Here is a 19,200-nt window from a genome sequence, read left to right as displayed (position 1 = left end):
ACATCGTCCCTTTTTCGGCGGCACAGAAAACAGCTGCTCTCGGCAGCGCGGAGAACAGCTGCTCGTGGAACCCCAACAGTGTTCCCGTGGAACCCCAATTGAGAAACACTGGTGTAGATTAAAAAAAGTCTTATACAGTAATCAAACTCTCATACACAGGTGTTCCTCTTGTCTGAGGACTGTTAGTTTGAAGGGGAGAGAGGGAATATATGTGTCTTCCTTGAGAGCATCTGCTCCAGATTTTTCCCCTCTGCTAGTATAATAGTCCTATCTTGAATACCCTCACTGTTGATAGTCATCAACAGATTCCTATGTGGGATTCAAAAGTGAGGGTTAAGCCTCTCTGCATCTCCAGCTTCTAATTTCTATAACATTGTCCCAAACAGCCTCACCCTGTAATTTTGGATGCACAAGTTTCGGAATAATTGTTTTCTATTCATAGTTGTAAACATATCTTTCTTGTACCCACTGATTTAGGAACTATTGTTCATCACAAATCACACAGAGATCCAGGAAAGATTGCCAAAAAAGAATTTTTTGCATACTGGTGCAAGGATTGGACCAGAACATGAACTCAAGACCTCTTACACTCAAAACAAGGATCATACCTCTAGGCAATGAGCTTGCCACTAACCTGCTTGCCACTAACTAGGTTTTCCTTACTAAGGATGGAACACTTTTGGATTAAATGGCTACAGTCAAGATGTAGGAATGTCTATGTAGTGTCCTCACTCTTAGTCTATAAGGTATATGGAAGGAAGTCCACTTCTGAAGGTGTGACTACATCAATGGTGGGACTACTGTTGAACCAACCTTAGGATTCCACAACTTGTTAAATTTCCTTATGTTTTTCTAGAACATTTTAGTTTAACAGTTAGTTTTAACCAGAAATCCCCATACAGATCTTATGATATCCTCAAAGGAAGAGTATTGGAAAATCTCTATATTTGCTTGAAGAGAAAGACTTATTTTTTAATATTACTGAGCTCTCTGTAAACTCCTAGCTCCATGTCCTGGGAGATTCATGCATTTTGGGTCTTCATGTGTGCTTTGTTTTTGGTGGTATGTGTGGTATTTCCCTTGGTTGTTTACAAGAGGATAGTAGCATATTATTCATCCTGGTCTGGGGATCACTTAACTAAATGGGGTACTAGGACAAACACCTTGATTGGGGAAACATCCCATTAGATGGCCCCAGGAACCTGAAAGGAGGCCTATTTTCTCCCCCAGGCTGGATAGCCACAATTTAAGTATTTAGGAGAGACTTAGTACCACTCAGAGCTTTGCTTAGAAATCCTTTCAATGTCCAAAACGGCTATATGATTACCTCCTTGTAATCCATGATGGAACAACTGTCTGGGTAATGAAGTCTTTATGTACCTCTGTTCTGGGAACAGACTGCCTAAGGAGCAACTTATGCTTTAATGTGGAACCAGTCTATGAAGAGGGAGGGTGAGAGAGAGAGAGGAGAGAGAAACCCCTTCTCACCTTTCAAACTCTGCAAGGGAAAGGGACTCAGAGTGAGGTTTCCTGGTCTGAAAACCAGACATGCACAATTTCTATTACACTGTTGCTTAAGTTGAGGAATCACAGGAGTAACAGGCTTCTCTTCATGCACAGACATGCTGCAGTGTGGGAGAGTGGCAATGAGTCCAATACAGATAACTGTGAGTGATCTCTTACAGGAAGAGAGCCCCAGCAAACTCAGGTGGAATGGTAAAGGCAAAAATATTTTAACTCTAATTTTTACAGTGCTTGCTCATCAACTATATCAATTACTTCACAATGAACACTCACTTCTATCTTTGTGGGACCTGGCGTCTTAGAGTTTACAAAACTTGCCTCTGAGTAAGCTGCAAGAGGTTCTCATCTCCTTGGGAATCCTCAGGCTCTTAGTCAAGCCTTCCCCACAGCGAGATCATGACTTTGGGTAGAGGATCTGAGGCCCCAGCATGCTGGTTTGATTTTAAATCCTCATGCCCTGGCTAATCAAGGGTTGGCTGCTTGCAGCAGCAGGGCATAGCTTGCCCTCTGAGGCGTCTGTGAAAGCTATCTAATGCATCTGTTGGACTTGGCTTGATGCTTACTGGTGCTTCTCCATCACTAATGGGGGAGGGGAGCAAAGGGAGCCTACTCAAATGGTGCTCTAATAGAGGGTTAGACCCTCAATGCTGCAGATATTCCTCTTCTGGCAAGAGTGGGAGGGGAACTGTAAGCTGAAGTCAAGTCACTACTGCATGAAAACAAAAAATTAAGTTGTATGACAAAAGTAGTTGGGAGAAACTGAACCAGCAACTTGTTCTGCCGTTAGAGGCAGAACCTCTGATATACTGAATTAAAGGGCTCAGACCTGGAGCCTCCAGCAACAACACTGGACAGCCTCCAGAATTCACAAGTGAAAGGCATTATACATTTCTTATGAATGAGAAGAGAACCTGTGCAGCAGAAATATTGATTAATCCCTTGACTGATGACCACTATTAACAATCTGCTTAATTTTCAAAAAAATGTGGCAAGAGTAAAATGTAAACTTTAAATGTTAGAGGCTCATTTATAGTTTAATTGTGTATCATTTCTGGGTTACAAATACATGCTTTCCTAAAAGAATATATAGTTATTTCCATCTTTGTTTTGATATCAAGTCAAAAAAAAAATCCCATATCCATATACAATTTATCCTATTGCAATTGAAGAGAACTGCAGAGCACTTCTGCATATTTACCTGGTGCAGCATGGGCAACAAACTTGTGGAATATTTTGTGACTGAATTCGTCTGCAATAAGCTAAACAAAGAACAAAGTTATTTTAACAGCTAGAATTTTTATGCATGCATCTGCAAAAGATTAAAGTATTTCAAATTTTCACTATCCTTACATAAATGAAAACAATAGGAATAAAGCTGCCTTAGAAAAAAAGAAAAAAAAAAAAACTTAGGGAATACACGGGGAAATGCATGTGAGAAATCCCACTGAAGTTAAAATGAAGTTGCAATCATGTCTCCTAAAGTATTTTCAGAAGATCTCAAGGCATTTTTAAAAACCTTCTGTTTTCTCTCATGAGAATTGCAAAGCACGTATTACCCATTCTAAAGATAGGTGAGTCAAGGCACAAAAGTTAATGTGATACGGATATCTTTATTTTTAAACTGATTATTTTCTAATAATTTCAAGTTTTAGATATAATATGTCTAAATAGGAGGAGGACCAGATTTTTTAAATATTTATTTCTTTAAAAATATTATGGGGGATTTGTCTGCTTCCCTGTTATTTATACAGGTCTTTTCTTTTCAAGAAGGGAAAAAACTAACTATACATGGGAAACAAAACTGATTACACAAAGAGCTCAAATGCACAAATACACTGACAAACAGAAAATTTATACATACAGATTTTTTGGTATTACTAATTACTAGTACTGGTATAAGTTTGCAAACACTTTTTTTAAAAATTTGATTTTCCTTCAATTGATTTGGACACGTCTCGATGAATCAGTGGAAGAATCCCATCTCCCAGTCACCCCACTGGACCCAGGAGAAAATACTGCCTTTAGCATATGCTAAGTTACTGCTAGTTAACTCATAGCTATTCAGACAGCATTGAAAATTCCAAACCTATGCTGGCCTCTGGAAGTAAAGTCAGATCAGAGGAACAAACAGGGTAACCTTTAGGATGGGGTTAACACTGGACAGGTGAGTACCTGACCTTTAAGAAACCTCTTTATTTACAATATTTGTTCCCATTGGAAGTCTACTCCCTGTATTCACTCTAAAGAAATTCCAAGAGAATTTTCAACTCCTGTAAGAATGCAAGTTTAAAGTTCATTTGGAATTTCAATTTAATTATGGAGTATACTTGTATCATTTCTCTAACCTCGGTTTACTTGAAAAATAAACAAATTAAATCAGTATTGTTTGCCAGCTGATATTCTTGCTCATCTTTAAATTGTTATTTTATATAATACTATCACCAGAACTGATCATGGAATTTCACATGGGGCAGAGTCATTGTGAACAATTTCCTCAGACTTACTCCTATGTCCATTTAAACATTCCTGAGATGCTTTTTTTTAAAACAAAAAACAAAAACACCACAACACCTGGTTCACTCTTAAATAGTCTCAGAAGCAGTTAATTTGGAATGGTATGTAAATTTAAGAAAAAGTATTAAGGAAATGGCATTAGTAGGTTACTGAATTCATTGTCAGTTCCACCTTATGGATTGATTTATCTGAAGATGTGGCTAAGACTAACTCAAAAGTTTAACTGTACAAACACACAGGACATTATGCACTTAAATAAGAAAACTGAATTACTGGAATTCAGGAATAGAAACAACACTTAACATCTAGAAATGAAATTTGTTGGTAATTCATTTTACTGGTATAGTAAGTGTGACTGGTTGTTAAATACAGAAGTAACTATTTGTCCTCAAACCAGATACAAAACTTCAAAAAGAAATATAAGTAGTTTGCTTTGTATTGTAATATTTTTTGGAAGTTCTCATGACTAGTTTATCCATATTCTAAATTTGCTTCTTATAATAAAAAGTGCACATGGTTGAATATACACAATAAATAGAAGGAATAGAATTGTAAAGCTATTTTAAGTCATTTCCATACCTGCGGCGTAAGAAATTTTTCCACCCGTTTGGCTATAAAGATTTTCTCCAATATGGAGTTGACTGATGGTCTATCCCTAGGATTCCTTTTAAATAACTGCGAAAGCAGATTACGTAGATCATAGGAATAATGCAGAGAAACAGGAGGAAAAGATCCAGAGATTATCTTCAGTACCAGGTTCTTCATGTTACCAGCTTCAAACTATAATTACAGAGAGAAATTTGTATATATTAATATGTAGAAACTGTCATGCTGGCATAGTTACAAAGGACTTTATATAAATATCAAAATAAAAATTACTTCTCTTTAAATATTGAAGGGCCATTATCAGAACGTCTTTTAGATCTCAAACTTGCTCTGTATCAAGTAATCTGATGCTAACTAAATTAATTTTATACAACTTTACCACACTGAAAAATAAGACTTTTTTTGGATTCTAAAAAAGAGTGTTTTGTGCTTCTTGCTGACTCTGTACCTACAGTTAACCAATAAAAATTGTTCCCAGAGCTGGGCAACAGTTAATGGTAATGCAAAACAATGTTTTGGAGTAATATGCCATACAGGTTGCTAGCCTCCTTCATTTTAGACCACCAGGTTGTCAATCCTTTTATAGAAAAGCCACCTTTAAGAGCAAAAGGATAGTAAAAGGTCTGTGTTCATTTAGAGCCAAATCCTGAGAAATGCTGAGATTTCAACATGAGGTGTAAGTAATCTGGCCCCTTTCTGGAATTCACTCTTAATCCTCTAATCAACAATATTGATTATACGTAGGCCATAGAAAGCGAACTATGACCATCAGCTGTTAAAAGGGACAGAAGACTGGATTTCAAGTTAAATTATATATAAATACTTTCCAGTAGCACATCTACCTCTGAAGCCTCTTTTCAATTTTTGTCATTTTACTATTAGATTTTCCCATTTTTAAAAATGTTTTTCTTCCCACTGCTGCCATGTCAGTGATCCACCAAACAGGGAAAACTGATTGATTAGACATGGAAAACAGGGAGAGAGACTACAAAAGCTAAATGGAAAATATATTTTTCTTCTCATCTTTTTCTTACAGTAATTTTTGATAAACATTTTCAGATAGAAGTGTGATGTTTTAAAATATAACAATACCTTTAAACAAATCATACATACTAATTTGAAATTTATCTAAAACAAGGGGATGAGGTGGGATAGGAATGGAAGGAAAAGAGCAAAATATACTAATAGGAAAAGGATAGTCTGCAAGAAGATGCTGTCAAACCTCTAAGGTATAATAAAAATCTAGAAACTGAAGACACTTGCCTGTCCTTTTTACCATTTCTGTGTGCTACAAAGGAAGCTCATTAATGCTACTGTGCCAAAGATACAGACTGAATTCACCACTGACTGACTAATTAAACGTAAAGTTCTTAATACTGCTAGGAAAGGAACTCTATATGTTGCTTAATGCACCTTTGCTGTCATATTTGCTACTTTTGTAGCTAAAACAGTTTGCTGAAAAGAAGCATAAAAATGTGTTGCTAAACAGATATGCAGGACAGAAGTCAAAAAAGAGTAAGGGAAGTTGGCCAACAAAGATCAGTAACAATGTGGGAGAGACGTGGTTAGAACAGTAAAGTTAATTTTAAAAGAAAAAACATACCAAGCCCTGCATCAGCTCAAATACAAGTTAATCATTCTGAAATTTGGCAATGGACAAAATAATGAAAAAACTATGTTTGGAATTATTACTCTGAATATTTTACGAAGTATTGTAAAGTTTCTACTTACTGCATGTTTAAGTGTGCACATTTCATAGAGAACACAACCAAGAGCCCATATGTCACTAAACAAAGAGAACAGACCTGAAAAATTAGTTTTTATCTCTAAAAAATAAAAAATTCCACAGAACAATGATACTCAGACTACATCTCACAAGCCGCAAGTAGCTCTTTAGTGTCTCCTGCAGCTCTTTGCAGCACATGATATTAAAACGCTGTGTGATTTAGTTATTAACCAACCTAAGCTATTAACCAATCAGGATGCTTTTACTGTTATTAACCAATTAAGTTATCAATTTGCACTAAGTTAACTTATTTGCTGTGAGAATTATATAAACTAAATAGAATATAATACTATAGTAAATGAAACAATAAATTCACACTACTGTGACTCATCTGGGTAATGTTGATTGCTAATTTGGCTTCTGAAACATTGAGGTCCGAGTATCACTGCTCTAGAAGTATGTTTTTGAAATCAGTAAGGATAGAAATTAAACATGTCTACATTTTGCAAGATGTACTAGCTTCCTACACATCTCTTCCAAATGAAGATAGCACCAGATATTTTGGTTCCAGATTCTCTCTATATAGGATCACTACCACACTTATCTCCATGGTATCTGATTTATATCTGATAAGTGAATGGTGGAAGAAATCTGTTTGTAAAAGATACAAGTACCATGGATTTTATGTCCTGCACAACTTGCAAGTTTCTAAAGCATTTAAATAGATTTTAAAAAACCCAACCAACTATTGGGGGCTTGGAGTTTTTTTTAAATTTCATTTGAGCAGTTACTATTTAGTCAGTTTTAGTACTGATTAACCCTGTCCTCACTTTCTAGTGGGTGGCAGAGTCTGGCTGGGACATTACGGATTACATCTGAGGCTGGAGTGAAGCTGCTGTATGTAGCTGATAGGAACTAAATCCCAGCTCTCATGCGGGGAGTATTCTATGTGGGGGGGAGAAAGAGGAGGGAGAGAAAATCGCAGGCATATCCCTCCTCCCAAAAGCCTCCATCACCACACCTGCCTAAACAGCTTTAGATAGACATAGAGGTTGTCTGGCTAATGAACACTAGATTAGGTTGGAGATGATGGGACCAGCTTCTGCCTCCAACAGTGGTGGCATGAGAAAGTTGCTTCTATGTTACCAGATAGCACTACATCTGACCCAAGCCGGTACCTAGCAGTGAGCTATAGTATTGATCCTCATGTGTTTAATCAAGTCAATTATTGTGCTTGCGCATTCACTCTTAATAGATTTTTCTGACCTATGTAGTAAAGTGCACAGCATGTTGGAGAGCAAGACTGAACTCTTTACTATTGCATGAAAAGAACAGCTCTAAATTTGTAAAGAAAATAAATCAACATTTAAAAAGTCAAATATTTATTCAAATATTTTCAGTACCTTTTATTGTTGTAAGGTTTGTTCTGACAGATTTCAGGTGACAAATAGTATGGTGTTCCTATGCAAGTTCGAGCCAGCTCTACAGTACTAGAATAAAAAAAGGAAAACTAAAGATGAATATTAACTAACTTATGTAAGTTACAGTCATGTAGTGTCCATTTTTGCTAATCAAGCTACTCAAATTAATGAATATAGAGCTTTGCTGAATCAGTGTTACCTGTTAAGAACTCTAGCTATTCCAAAATCTCCCAGTTGTATTGTTCCATCTTTGGTTAAAAATATATTCTAAATACAGGAGGGAAAAAAAAGTCAGTTAGAATTGAAATGCAAGAACAAAAGTGTTTAATTATACAAAAAAAGTTACACATGGGAACACTGAAACTTTACACTGTTCTAATGGTTTGCAATCCACTGGCGTAGAAGATTTAAAAAAAACAAAAAAACAAACAAACAAACAAACAAACAAACACCAACAACAAAAACTATTGACATGCTTGTATAAATGTTACCTGATCTGGGGGTAAGAGGACAGTATGAGTGCCAAGGAAGGCCTAATATTAAGCATCTACCTCACTATCTCACCAGAGAGAGTCAAGACATTTTAGTTCTATTTACTGTACTCTGCAAATACAAACAAGTCAGGACACAAGAAAATGTCAATCTTTTCAAGACCAATATTTTATCGTTGTGATGCTTTCTCTCCTCTGCTTGCTTTGTTCTTGTATGCAGGCACTTCTAGAAATATACAGGTATTCTGCTCTGAATCATTCAGAAAGCAGGAATCTGGTAAAATTTCAGTATTTACCAGCATAAACTGGCAGGGAGAAAGGAGGAACAACAAATCATGTACACACACTCTGTTGGTGGTAGTTTGGTAACCCACAGTAGACTAGACTTTAAAGATGGTTCAGTCTTCATTTTGGAGAGTCTATGTATCTAACAATTATGAAACTGTATTAAGGTCCCATTTATACAACAAGTAGAAGCCATGCAGTAACTATGCCCCACTGCAGTTATATTTGTAGAGCAGAAGAACACCAAAAACCCAAGCATCAGTCTTCTTTTCTTGATTGGAAATATTTCTCACAATTAACTGAAAGCTAAAATCCAAACTCAAAATCTTCATCGAGCAGGTGCATTGAGAATTTGTCAGCAGTATTTAATATAAAATTCCAGAGCAAAAACTGATCTTTAATATGGTTAAATTTCTTTTTACGTTATGTACGTAGGGATTTAGCCAAACTGTTCTGAATAACCACAGGAGTTTTTTACAGATGTATTTTTAAAAATAGATGGAACACAAACTAGCTATAATTTTTAATAGCTAGCTTGTGTCTCATCTAGGTAGCATTGTTGGCTAGGTAACATGTACACTTGTGCAGCACACCTTGTGCAGCAGACTACAGGGCCCGATTCAAGACTCACTGAAGTCAATGGGAGATTGGTAGTTTTATATAAGACTGAGTTATTCTCCTCCCCAGTTGGAAGCTAAACTTAAAAAAAAAAAAAAAAAAAAGTGTATAATCAAGTATAATTCAACTTAAAGTTGCCATTCAGCATACCTGTGACTTTATATCTCGATGCAAAATTTTTCTGTCATGTACATGTTTTAGTGCTAAACAAATCTGTACAAACCAATCCATGATCTAAACATAAAAGAAAGGTAAAGTTAATGTCCTATTTCTATCTATACACCCATTTTGCATGCACATGCATACGAGTTTTCAAGTCTGTTAAAAATAAGACAAGGATTAGTCTTATTCAAGTTTTACTGATATAGACAGTTTACTATCTTTAAAAGTTATGATAAAACTGTGTGTATACATACAATTTGTTATAAAATTTTTAGAATATGGCCTTGCATCCTTAAAATTCTACTTTTTAGGGGGAATACTCAGTTACAGCAGCAGCATCTCATTGGCAAACAAAAAATAGAAAGTATCTTCTTATAGTCAATTAATAAATTAAAACATAAAAATGCTACAACTCCCCTACGAGCATCTGTACTTTTATCTATTTTATATTATGCTATTTTTCACTTCTGTGAAAAAAGAGATCTCATCTTAACTCAGAAGCGACAAACAGCAAAATTTAGTAGAATGACTCTAAGCAAGCCAAAAGGAATTTGACAGTTCTCATTTCATGGCTTTTCCAGGTTTACCTACAGAGTAACTTGTGTGTGAATGTGTGTGTGTGTGTAATAGTACTGTAGTAAAGCATTTAATCTTTTCAAATTACCAATACACATATACCAGAACTACAGCACAATACCGAAGTCTAACTTTCACCTTTACATTAGGACCTACTACTAGCAGAGATGCTTAAAACTAAGGATTTAGAAGAGAAGTTAAAATGTGTTTCTCTCTTCCACGTGATTTTCTTTTCCATCTCTGCCTCTCCCTATACTGTCAGCAAAAGCCCAATATATTCCCAACCCTTGCAAGCCAAGAGTACTGCCAGATTCTCATCTCTGGATGTGCAAGCATCTCTCCATATATCTTGTAAGACTAGCTACTGTGTGCAAATATGCAAGTATAGTAGCAGATTATGAGCTCTGGAGCTACAGAATCATGAATATCTGAATTTTTAACACAATCTTGATGTATCATGATGCATTCCTCTTTCTGCTTATTTTTAGCATGAAGACAAAATCCTGAGAGACTTCACAATTCATCGACTAATGTCCCAAACTATTACTTCATAAAACGTGCCATGAAAAAATACATTTCCAAGGTAAGACTGAAATTTTCCATTTTGAAGAGGAGCTGTTGAGTTAATGGATTTAATATTATATAAGCCTTAAAGTTTGGTTTTGTATCCTTGATTTCATCAAAATAATACAATGCATATTAGAAGCCCAACAAGTTACCTGAACGTAATACCAGTAAAAAAAAAAAAAAAAAAAAAATCATCAAGATATATAAGAGGAAATCTTGAGCAATAAAATACAACAGGTTTACTATGTGATTCACCGTTGATGTAGTTCCATTAACAAATCTCACGTATGTTTCAACTAGTATGAAGTTTCTTAACACTCTATAGCTATATGTCAGGCTTTCATCTACATAAAAATAACCATATTCACACCAAGCTGATCCAAAACTACTCAATTAAATGTTCTTGTGCTAAAAAATTATATAATGTAAATTACAGCCCAAAATTCCCGCTACCTGATCCTCTGAGAACAAGATGCCTTTCTGAGCGTTTATTCGTCTAAACAGGTCCCCTCCTTCACAGTAATCCATCACTATGTAAAGACAGCCGTTTTCTGTAAAAACAAGACACATTTCAATGTTTCATGACAAATAGCATAGATAAAAGCTTTCTGAAAAATGTAATAAGAAGTTTCTCCTCATATATGTCATTGCAAAGACACAGATAAGTGCAAAGACTATTTCCTTCACTGCAGATTTAGTTATCAATTATTTATTTGTCAATCCATTTTTGGCATTGATGGTTCAGTACGTGGCATTCTTCCCTCAATATCACATAAACAAATACCCCACTATGGTGTTAGGGGCCACTGGGCAAATAGAGGTGTCTTCTCCCAGCACTCACTTATCCTTACTTAGAGGTAACATCTTGGCCAAGTTCTAATTTAGGTCTTCACATCTGCCTATCTTAACTCCTCTTGCAGTTTCCATTTTTTATTTTAAACTACATTACTACTATAATGACACAACCCATACTAGAGTCTGGTTCCACTTCACTGATGGATAAAACAATATTTATTTACAGGGATAATTCTTCAAGAAGCTTGAGACCTGTTAATGCAATACTTTACATAAATACATATACTGTAAAACTACAGAATTATGACTTATGATAAAATGTCATGATTACGACACTGATGCAGTATTTAAGTTACTGTACCAAAAATAGATTAATGAAGCAGGAAGTTATTAGACCAGAAATTACAAGCAAATACAAAGTTTTCTAGCACTTCATAAGTGCTTAGCCAAAATGTGTCATTACACTATTTCAAATAACAATCATACCCACAAACAGATGAAACCCATAAAACTTCAGTAATGCAAGGACATAGGCACATAATCAAATACTGTTCAGGACAAGCATTCTAGAATTTACAATTTTCACTTTACAAAACCATGTTTCACCATACTTCTTCAAAGGTCAAACAAATATGTGTTAGCAATTATTTCCCAGTATAAGTAGCCAAAAAATTATAAAAACATTCCAAGGTGGAAGAAGTTGAAGCGATATCGGATTTCATTTCAATTTATTTAAAGTTCATTTGAATGTATAGTCACCTGTCAGAAGGCTAGGCTCAATATGAACTATTATAATCATTTATGGTCCGATCTGGGAAGGAAATGGGAGTTACCATCACTTTGCAGAGTCATCCCTTAAATAAGTAGTTTCCCTCAAATCAATTCAATATGTGTAATCAAGGTAGTTCAACTAGAAAGGTATAGCACAATGTCTTGTGATCTGTGAATTAGGTAATCTACTTCATGGATGAATACACAGTCTGTTTTCTTAGTACTGCTATAAAAGACTGCAGAAATGTTATTTTATAAACAGTGTACCCTGAGTTACCCTTCTAAATGAGATTCAATAAAGACAAGTGCAAAGTATTACACTTAAGAAAAGTCAAATGCACAACTACAAAATGGAGAATAACTGGGTAGACAGTAGGACTGAAGAAAAGGATCTGAGATTATAGCAGATCACAATTTGAGCCAACAATGTGATGCAACTGTGAAAAAGGCTAATATTCTGGGTCCAGTAACGAAGTCCCCTTGACAAAGGGTCCCCTGTTCTTTGCAAACTGCTCTCACCTCAGACCTGATAACTCAATACATCAAATGCATTACTTACAGGGTATTTGTTCATAAAGGGTAAAGTCACTATTGAAAACTGGCAAATTACTGATGTTCATAATCATGGTGGGAGGTGCGTACAGGTAATATTTAAGGAATAACATAATTATAGTGAAGTTTATGCATTTATGGCCTTAATGTTAAAAGTAGTCACCAGAAAGTTATATTACTTGGTGATGGCCTATTCATGCAGGAAAAAAGTTGTCACTTCTCCTTGGTTAGACAGTGATGTAATGCACATCTCAGTTTTCTAACACTGCCCCACCACATAACAATGGAAAACCATCAAACAACTGCAAAACAATCAAAACCACTTGGAGGTTAAAAAAAGAAACATTATAAAAAGACGAGATCACCCTGCCTATGAATAAAGACAAAAGGCTGCTTCAGTATAACACAGAGTGGGGAGAGGCACTAAATCTATTCACACAAGGAGACATCTTGCTGAGCAGGGGGTCTTTCATGAAAAGTTGGATTGTGGATCCTATCAAGCAGACAGCTCTGGAACAGACTGAAATTTGAGAGGGGATAACCTATTATATAGTAAAGGTAACTATTAATAAGTGTAGGCTCTAGCTCCCATTTTTATACTTTTGTTTTGTATTGTAACAATCACTCTCTTGTCCCTAGTGGAACCTCTATTCTTTCTTCAGTTAACCTTATTTTGTTCTATTGTAAATGTTAGTTAGTGCTGTGCATTGCATCAAAATGATGATTTAAGGTAAAACTGGAGCACAACTGTTCCTTTGGGAGTAGGGGATCTGGGATTTCTGTGAGCAGCCAGTGTCGAGCAGGATATAACAGGGGAATGCTTCAAGGGGACTCGGGTGCATTTCTTGTTAACCTGAAGGCAAAGACAGGCAAATAACCAGGCAAATAACCAGGAGAGGAGTGCTTGAGTGCCTGACAGGCGGGTAGTGTTAGCGAGCCAACACCAGCCACCACAGGCAAAAACTCCTTCTTGCTAGAGGCAGGGGTAACAAGATGATACAGAACTAGGTACGCAGAGATCTATCACAGGTATGTTAACAGGAAGGTCGTGCAATGAAAGGAAATTGTCCCACTCTACTTGGCACTGATGAGGCCTTATCTGCAGCGCTGTGTCTAGTTCCAGGCACCACATTTTAAGAAAGATGTGCACACACTGGAGAGAGTCCAGAGCACAGCAACAAAAGTGACAAAGGGTTTAGAAAAACTGACCCAGGATGTCTGAGCATGTTTAGTCTTGAGAAAGGAAGACAGAGGAGGAACTGAGAACAGTCTTCAAATATGCCCAGGGCGGTCACAATGAAGATAGTGATCAACTGTTCTCCATGTGCACTGGAGGCAGGACAAGAAGCAATCAGCTTAAAACTGCAGAAAAGAATATTTAGATCAAATATTAAGAAAAATTTTCTAACTACAAGGATAGTTAAGCACTAGAATTGACTTCCAAAGGAAGTTGTGGAATTACCATCATTGCAGGTTTTTAAGAACAGCCCCACATGGGGCAGGACTAGATGACATCTCAAGGTACCTTCCAGCCCTATGTTTCTATGAAGTTATCATTGCATAGAATTGTTCTTTTACAGTTACAAAATAAAGGAACATAGAAAGCCAACAAATCATCACAAGGAATGCCGGATTAGTCTGTGTAAACCATAGGGAAACCCCAGATGTGCAAGTGTGTTATGTTCAGGTTCCCAGCTGCTTTCAAATACTGTTTCACAATAGCATGTTTGGCTACCATATCTGGTCTGCTTATTCTTGGGATACTCACTGTGGCTGTGATATGCTATTTTGGAGCATATTTAATCTTTCCAAGCTAGTTGATGTTCATAATTTCAGATCCCAACATGAGGTATCCAAGATCTAGATAGAATATTGGGCCATTGATAAGTAGATCCTTACTTGCAGGCACAGTGAATTGTGTCTTCCATTAGGCTCCTTGGCTTGGGAAATCATTCCCATCCCCAATCAATCAAAACCATCAGGGCAAGCTACAAGGTCCATTTATATTTCAAGCTTTTTAGTGATGGTATGGGATAATCTTACTGTCCTGAGGATTGATGGATTTCTTGTAAACAGAAGTTGATCAGATTCAGTTAGTCATATCTGAATTTAGCTTGTGTACAAGCATGTAAAGCTTAGGATAGACATACATATTTGAAGAAAAAAATCTGGTTGGACTTTCCCAGTAGGACTCACAGACTTTTCATTTACATTAAACCTCATTCAAAAATATTTAGACACATAAGGGAAGGAGCTGAAAAACATGTGTGCTAGATGTTATTGTTTTGGTTTGGTTATTTTTGGGTAAGAGTGGATTACAAAAGATACAGGCCAGAAGGAACTGAAATAGAAAGTAAAGGAGAGGATGGAAAGATATTGGGAAGATTCATTTTTCAAATAATGTATCATTTAGAAAAAATACATAGATCATCACTTGTATTTTAATATTACCGCATATTCACTAGTTCAGGTTCCATTTTATAGTTTTTAATCTTACCTTCAAATGATTCCCGATACAGGACAATATTTGGATGTTTCATGTTTGCCAACACAGCAACTTCTCTCCTTGATTCCTCTCTCTCTTTATTGGACATCTTAAAAAAAGGAAAAAAAAAAAAACCTAGACGCCGTTTTTGAGAGCAATAATACAAAAAGAACATACCAGTAATGAATACTATCACTCACCTTAGAGATGTTTATCTCCTTAATAACATACTGTCTGCTATTTTCTTTAGCTTTGACCAGAATTGCTTTTCCAAAGGATCCCTCGCCAATCTTTTGCACCTTAACATACTTCTCCATGGTTCTTTTTCTAAGGCATCCTTCCACAAGGGCTGGGCAAAAAATAAAGAGGACTCTGTTAACTGGATAATAAAGTTCAGTGGCTGCCAGATCAAGTTATCCATTTCAATTTACTTTCTAATTCACTTGTCTCTTCAATACCATAAGAAACTTCATTGGTCTTCTGCAATTCAGTGAATCCAAATCTCAACTTCTCTCACACACTGCTTTAATGCTCCAAAAGAGGGGCTATATTGCCATGCACAGTTCAGCTCTTTTATCTAGATGGAATGCAGATAGACAGTCAGAAAATACCAGATAAAGTGAGTGCATTCAGTCTCCAAGTAGAGTCAGTACACAATCCTATATTTTCTGCTCAGCTAGCAGGTAAGCATCATTGAGATCTACAGCAGTTAGCTTCCTTTACCTCCTCCTCAATATTATTTCGGAAGACTACTTCAGGAAAAGAATGGGAATACTTAAATACATTTTATTTAAAAGCACCAGAATGCCTATCTTGTAAATTAGGCACAAACGATATAGCTAAAAAATGGCACCTGGGCTTGAAGTTTAGTCTGTCTTCACTTCCATCAAAATCTTCCAGAAGACTTGTGTGAAGTTTTCAATCACTTCTCCTCCTTAAGAAGAGGTGTGACATTTATGCACTTTTCAAACCTACACCACTTTGCTATACATACACATCTTACGGCCTCCTGGTGCATGTTTGTCCTGTTTTGTCTTTCTATTTGGACAGTAAAATCCTTTGAGACCAAGACTATTTCCCTCAATCAACACTCAGACAAAAAAAGTGTTATACAAGTATATATTAAAAGAATGTTTATGTGGAAAAGTGAAGCACTCAAAGTCAAAACTGTCAACATATTCTCAACTCTGCCCCTATGCATACATGCATTACAACATACTCTATTACTATACAATTTTCCAGAGAGCTGCCTTGTTCAGCATATAAACTGGGTGCCATGCAATAAATGAGGCAGCTGTTCCATATTTATCATCATCCCCACTGTTCAATGAACGAGTTAGCTGTTTAATATTATCTTCACTGTTCTCAGAATAGAGTGCTGCTTCATTCACGGCACACTCATGTCTCACTACCCTTACTGTCCACTCTGCAAGGACACAACTTGCGCTTAGTTACAGCACAGTAAATGCAAACTGAATTTGGTCAAAATTAAGGCACAAATCCACAAGACCCAGGTCTAATTCACTATGTAGCCCTATCTTACTGTGCAAATGAACAGTCAATAAGAAGCGTCTTCTATCATTATCAATGTACTGAAAAAATTTGAACATAAGTTTCTTACATATATTGCTTCGTCAAAAAAAAAAATGACTTCACATTTTTAATTTCAAGACTGAGGGTGAAATCCCAGCTCCACTGAAGTCAATGGTAGTTCTGTTTTTACTTCAACAGACAAAAGTCTTTACCAAAAGCCTCACTTATAACACTAAATCTCTGAGACAAAACAAATGTACACATAGTACATAACAGTGCCACCTAAAGTATTTCACCAAGTTCACCTAGAACTTGTATGTTAACAGTATTCAAGACAGAGTGAAAAGTTGGTGCATTAGAATCCATGATTTTTTTTAAATCAAAACAGTACTTACTACTGTTTATCTGCAGATCTCAAAATGCTTTACTGAAAAGGTTATAATTAGACTAATTTTTAAAGGTGAGAAGAATGATGTGTCAAGAGGTTAAATAACTAACCCAAGGTCACAAAGCAAGTTAGTATCAGAGCTAGGAACAGCACTCAGGTCACCTAAACTCCCAAGTTGTGTGTCCTACCTAATAGTACATGATATTTCCCAAAAGTTACGATCAAATATTGGTACAAACAAATCACAATTTTTTTCTGTCACTCTTCAGAACTGCACTATGTTTTTAAAAAAGAACATAGTTTTGTGTGTTTATTGTTTCTTGGTAATTATATCAAATGTGCACAGTTCACAAGTAAAGAAATAATCTACTAACTGCTAGGCCTGCAGACTCAACTTTAGGCTCCAATCAATTGTCAGTTGTGACTCTCTCCCCCATATCATCACGGGTAATAAAGATTCTGCAGGCCAAATTGCATATGCAAACCTACTGACTTCTGTAAGCATGACTCAGCTTGTGATAGCTAAAGAATATACAACATATAAAGAGAAAAAGAACCCAGTTTGAAACAATCTCAGGCTAAGAAATGGAGACAGAAAGGAGATAAGCTAAAATAACTCAGAAGGGTAGGAAGAATATTTGATCAAACTCAAGATAGTCAGACAAACTAGCCAGTTAGCAAAGGGAGGTAATGGAGCTCTACCAATTAAGTGTGGTAAGATTAAGAGAAAGGAGACCCGACTAGGGCTGAGCAAAAGAAAAAGGCATGATAGACAGAGGAACTAGTTCAAACTCAAAATTTTCTTTTTAAGAGGCTTTGTCTACGCTAGCACTTTTCTGTCAGAGGTGTTAAAAAAAAAAAAACCAACACCCTGAACAACCTAATTTCACCAACAAAAGCATCTTCCATCCGCATAGAGCAGCTACATGGGGGAACCTTACAGCAGCGCAGTGGTAGCAGTAGTTATAGCCTTAGACACTATTTGCAGCAAAGCATCTTTCTACCAACCCAGCTAGGACTAAGGTGATCTTCAATTGCATTATGAAGCTTTGCCATTTATTACTTTCAGTAGATCATCATCTAAGTTTGATAAACTTTGTTTTTATTTAAGTTAATTTGGAGCTATTAGCCATACTTAGAGCTTTATTGCTGTGAGCTATATAAACTATCCTTCAATGACTAAGGAGCCTTTGGGAGGGGAGAAGCTGAGACTAAGCACAGTCCGGACAAAGACCACAGTTTGTTGTCCTAGATGCTCAGTTGCTTGTAGACATGGTGAATGAGCCTCTGAAGGAGAGATCTGAACAGAGGATGATGGCTTTGCCGACCTGTGCAGGAAAGACATTGGGGTGCACAAGAGGCATCATGGAAGCCCACCGCTCACGGATAAAACTATTTGTGGGCGAAGGGGTCAGAGATGGCACCACGGCGTACGGCAGAGGTGAGATGAAAACAGGCAGCGGCACGTGAGTAGGGAGGGGCCAGGCGACACCAGGCCCGGGGTCCTCGAGTCGCGGGCCAGCAGCAGCAAGTGAGGGCTTAAGACCCAGAGACAGAACCAAACTCCAGTGACCTTGGGCTACACCCGTCCCCGGCAGCCGATGCGGGGAGACAGGCGCAGAGCCGGGACAGGGTCACCTACGGACCAAGGGCCGCCCGCAGCGCAGGGCAGGGCAGGGCAGGGCAGGGAGCCGCAGCCTTTTGGCCTCCCCGCGAGGTAGCAGAAGCCAAGAACCGCTCCCTCCCCTGGGACTACAGATAAACCGCGCGGGCCCGGGCCCGCCCCCGGCTCCCAGCGGCACCAGCCCAGCCTCCCTAAGCAACGCGCAAAGCCACACCGGGGAGACCGGAGACACCCACCCATCCACCGGGCGGGCGGGCGAGCGGGCGGGCGCTTGCCGCCAACCAATCCCCTGCGGCCTCTCCGGCAGCGGGAGACGAGCTGTTCCCTGCGCCCTCCCCCACCGACTTGTCAACGGCCAGGCCGGGCCCCATCCCCAACTCACCACCCTCTGCGGCTGCTGCTGCTACTGCTGCTGCTATCAGCAGCCATCCCCGCTCCGTGCAGCTCAACCCACCCTAGCTACAGACACACCCGCCTCTCGCTCGCGCTGTCATTTGTGAGCGCGTCCCAACGCCGGTTCCCATTGGATGATGCGGGCCTAGCGAGTTTGTCTGAGCCTCCC

General features: G+C 37.7%; 1 protein-coding gene across 9 annotated transcripts in view; it reads right to left on the bottom strand.

Moving 5' to 3' along the window:
* NEK1 (NIMA related kinase 1) overlaps positions 1 to 19,200 on the bottom strand; it is a 127,814-nt gene extending 108,614 nt beyond the window's left edge. For 8 of the 9 annotated variants that reach the window (XM_067551748.1, XM_067551745.1, XM_067551749.1 and 5 more), the window contains exons 1-10: positions 15,552 to 15,747; positions 15,294 to 15,442; positions 15,106 to 15,202; positions 10,944 to 11,041; positions 9,336 to 9,419; positions 7,991 to 8,058; positions 7,774 to 7,860; positions 6,376 to 6,430; positions 4,618 to 4,818; positions 2,723 to 2,783 (exon numbers count right to left, since the gene is read on the bottom strand). In XM_067551748.1, the coding sequence (XP_067407849.1) occupies positions 2,723 to 2,783; positions 4,618 to 4,818; positions 6,376 to 6,430; positions 7,774 to 7,860; positions 7,991 to 8,058; positions 9,336 to 9,419; positions 10,944 to 11,041; positions 15,106 to 15,202; positions 15,294 to 15,410 (868 nt within the window). In that variant the 5' untranslated portion in view covers positions 15,411 to 15,442; positions 15,552 to 15,747. Of the gene's footprint in view, positions 1 to 2,722; positions 2,784 to 4,617; positions 4,819 to 6,375; positions 6,431 to 7,773; positions 7,861 to 7,990; positions 8,059 to 9,335; positions 9,420 to 10,943; positions 11,042 to 15,105; positions 15,203 to 15,293; positions 15,443 to 15,551; positions 15,748 to 19,092 lie in introns of those variants that run through there. The other variant, XM_067551746.1, reaches the window with a different exon arrangement.

Source organism: Emydura macquarii, unplaced genomic scaffold, assembly GCF_026122565.2.
Source record: "Emydura macquarii macquarii isolate MOO-44397 ecotype Brisbane River unplaced genomic scaffold, CSIRO-AGI_Emac_v2 contig_1363, whole genome shotgun sequence".
NCBI lineage: Eukaryota > Metazoa > Chordata > Testudines > Chelidae > Emydura > Emydura macquarii.
The sequence above is the reverse complement of the archived record's forward strand: the minus strand, read 5'-3'. Positions and strand labels throughout refer to the sequence as shown.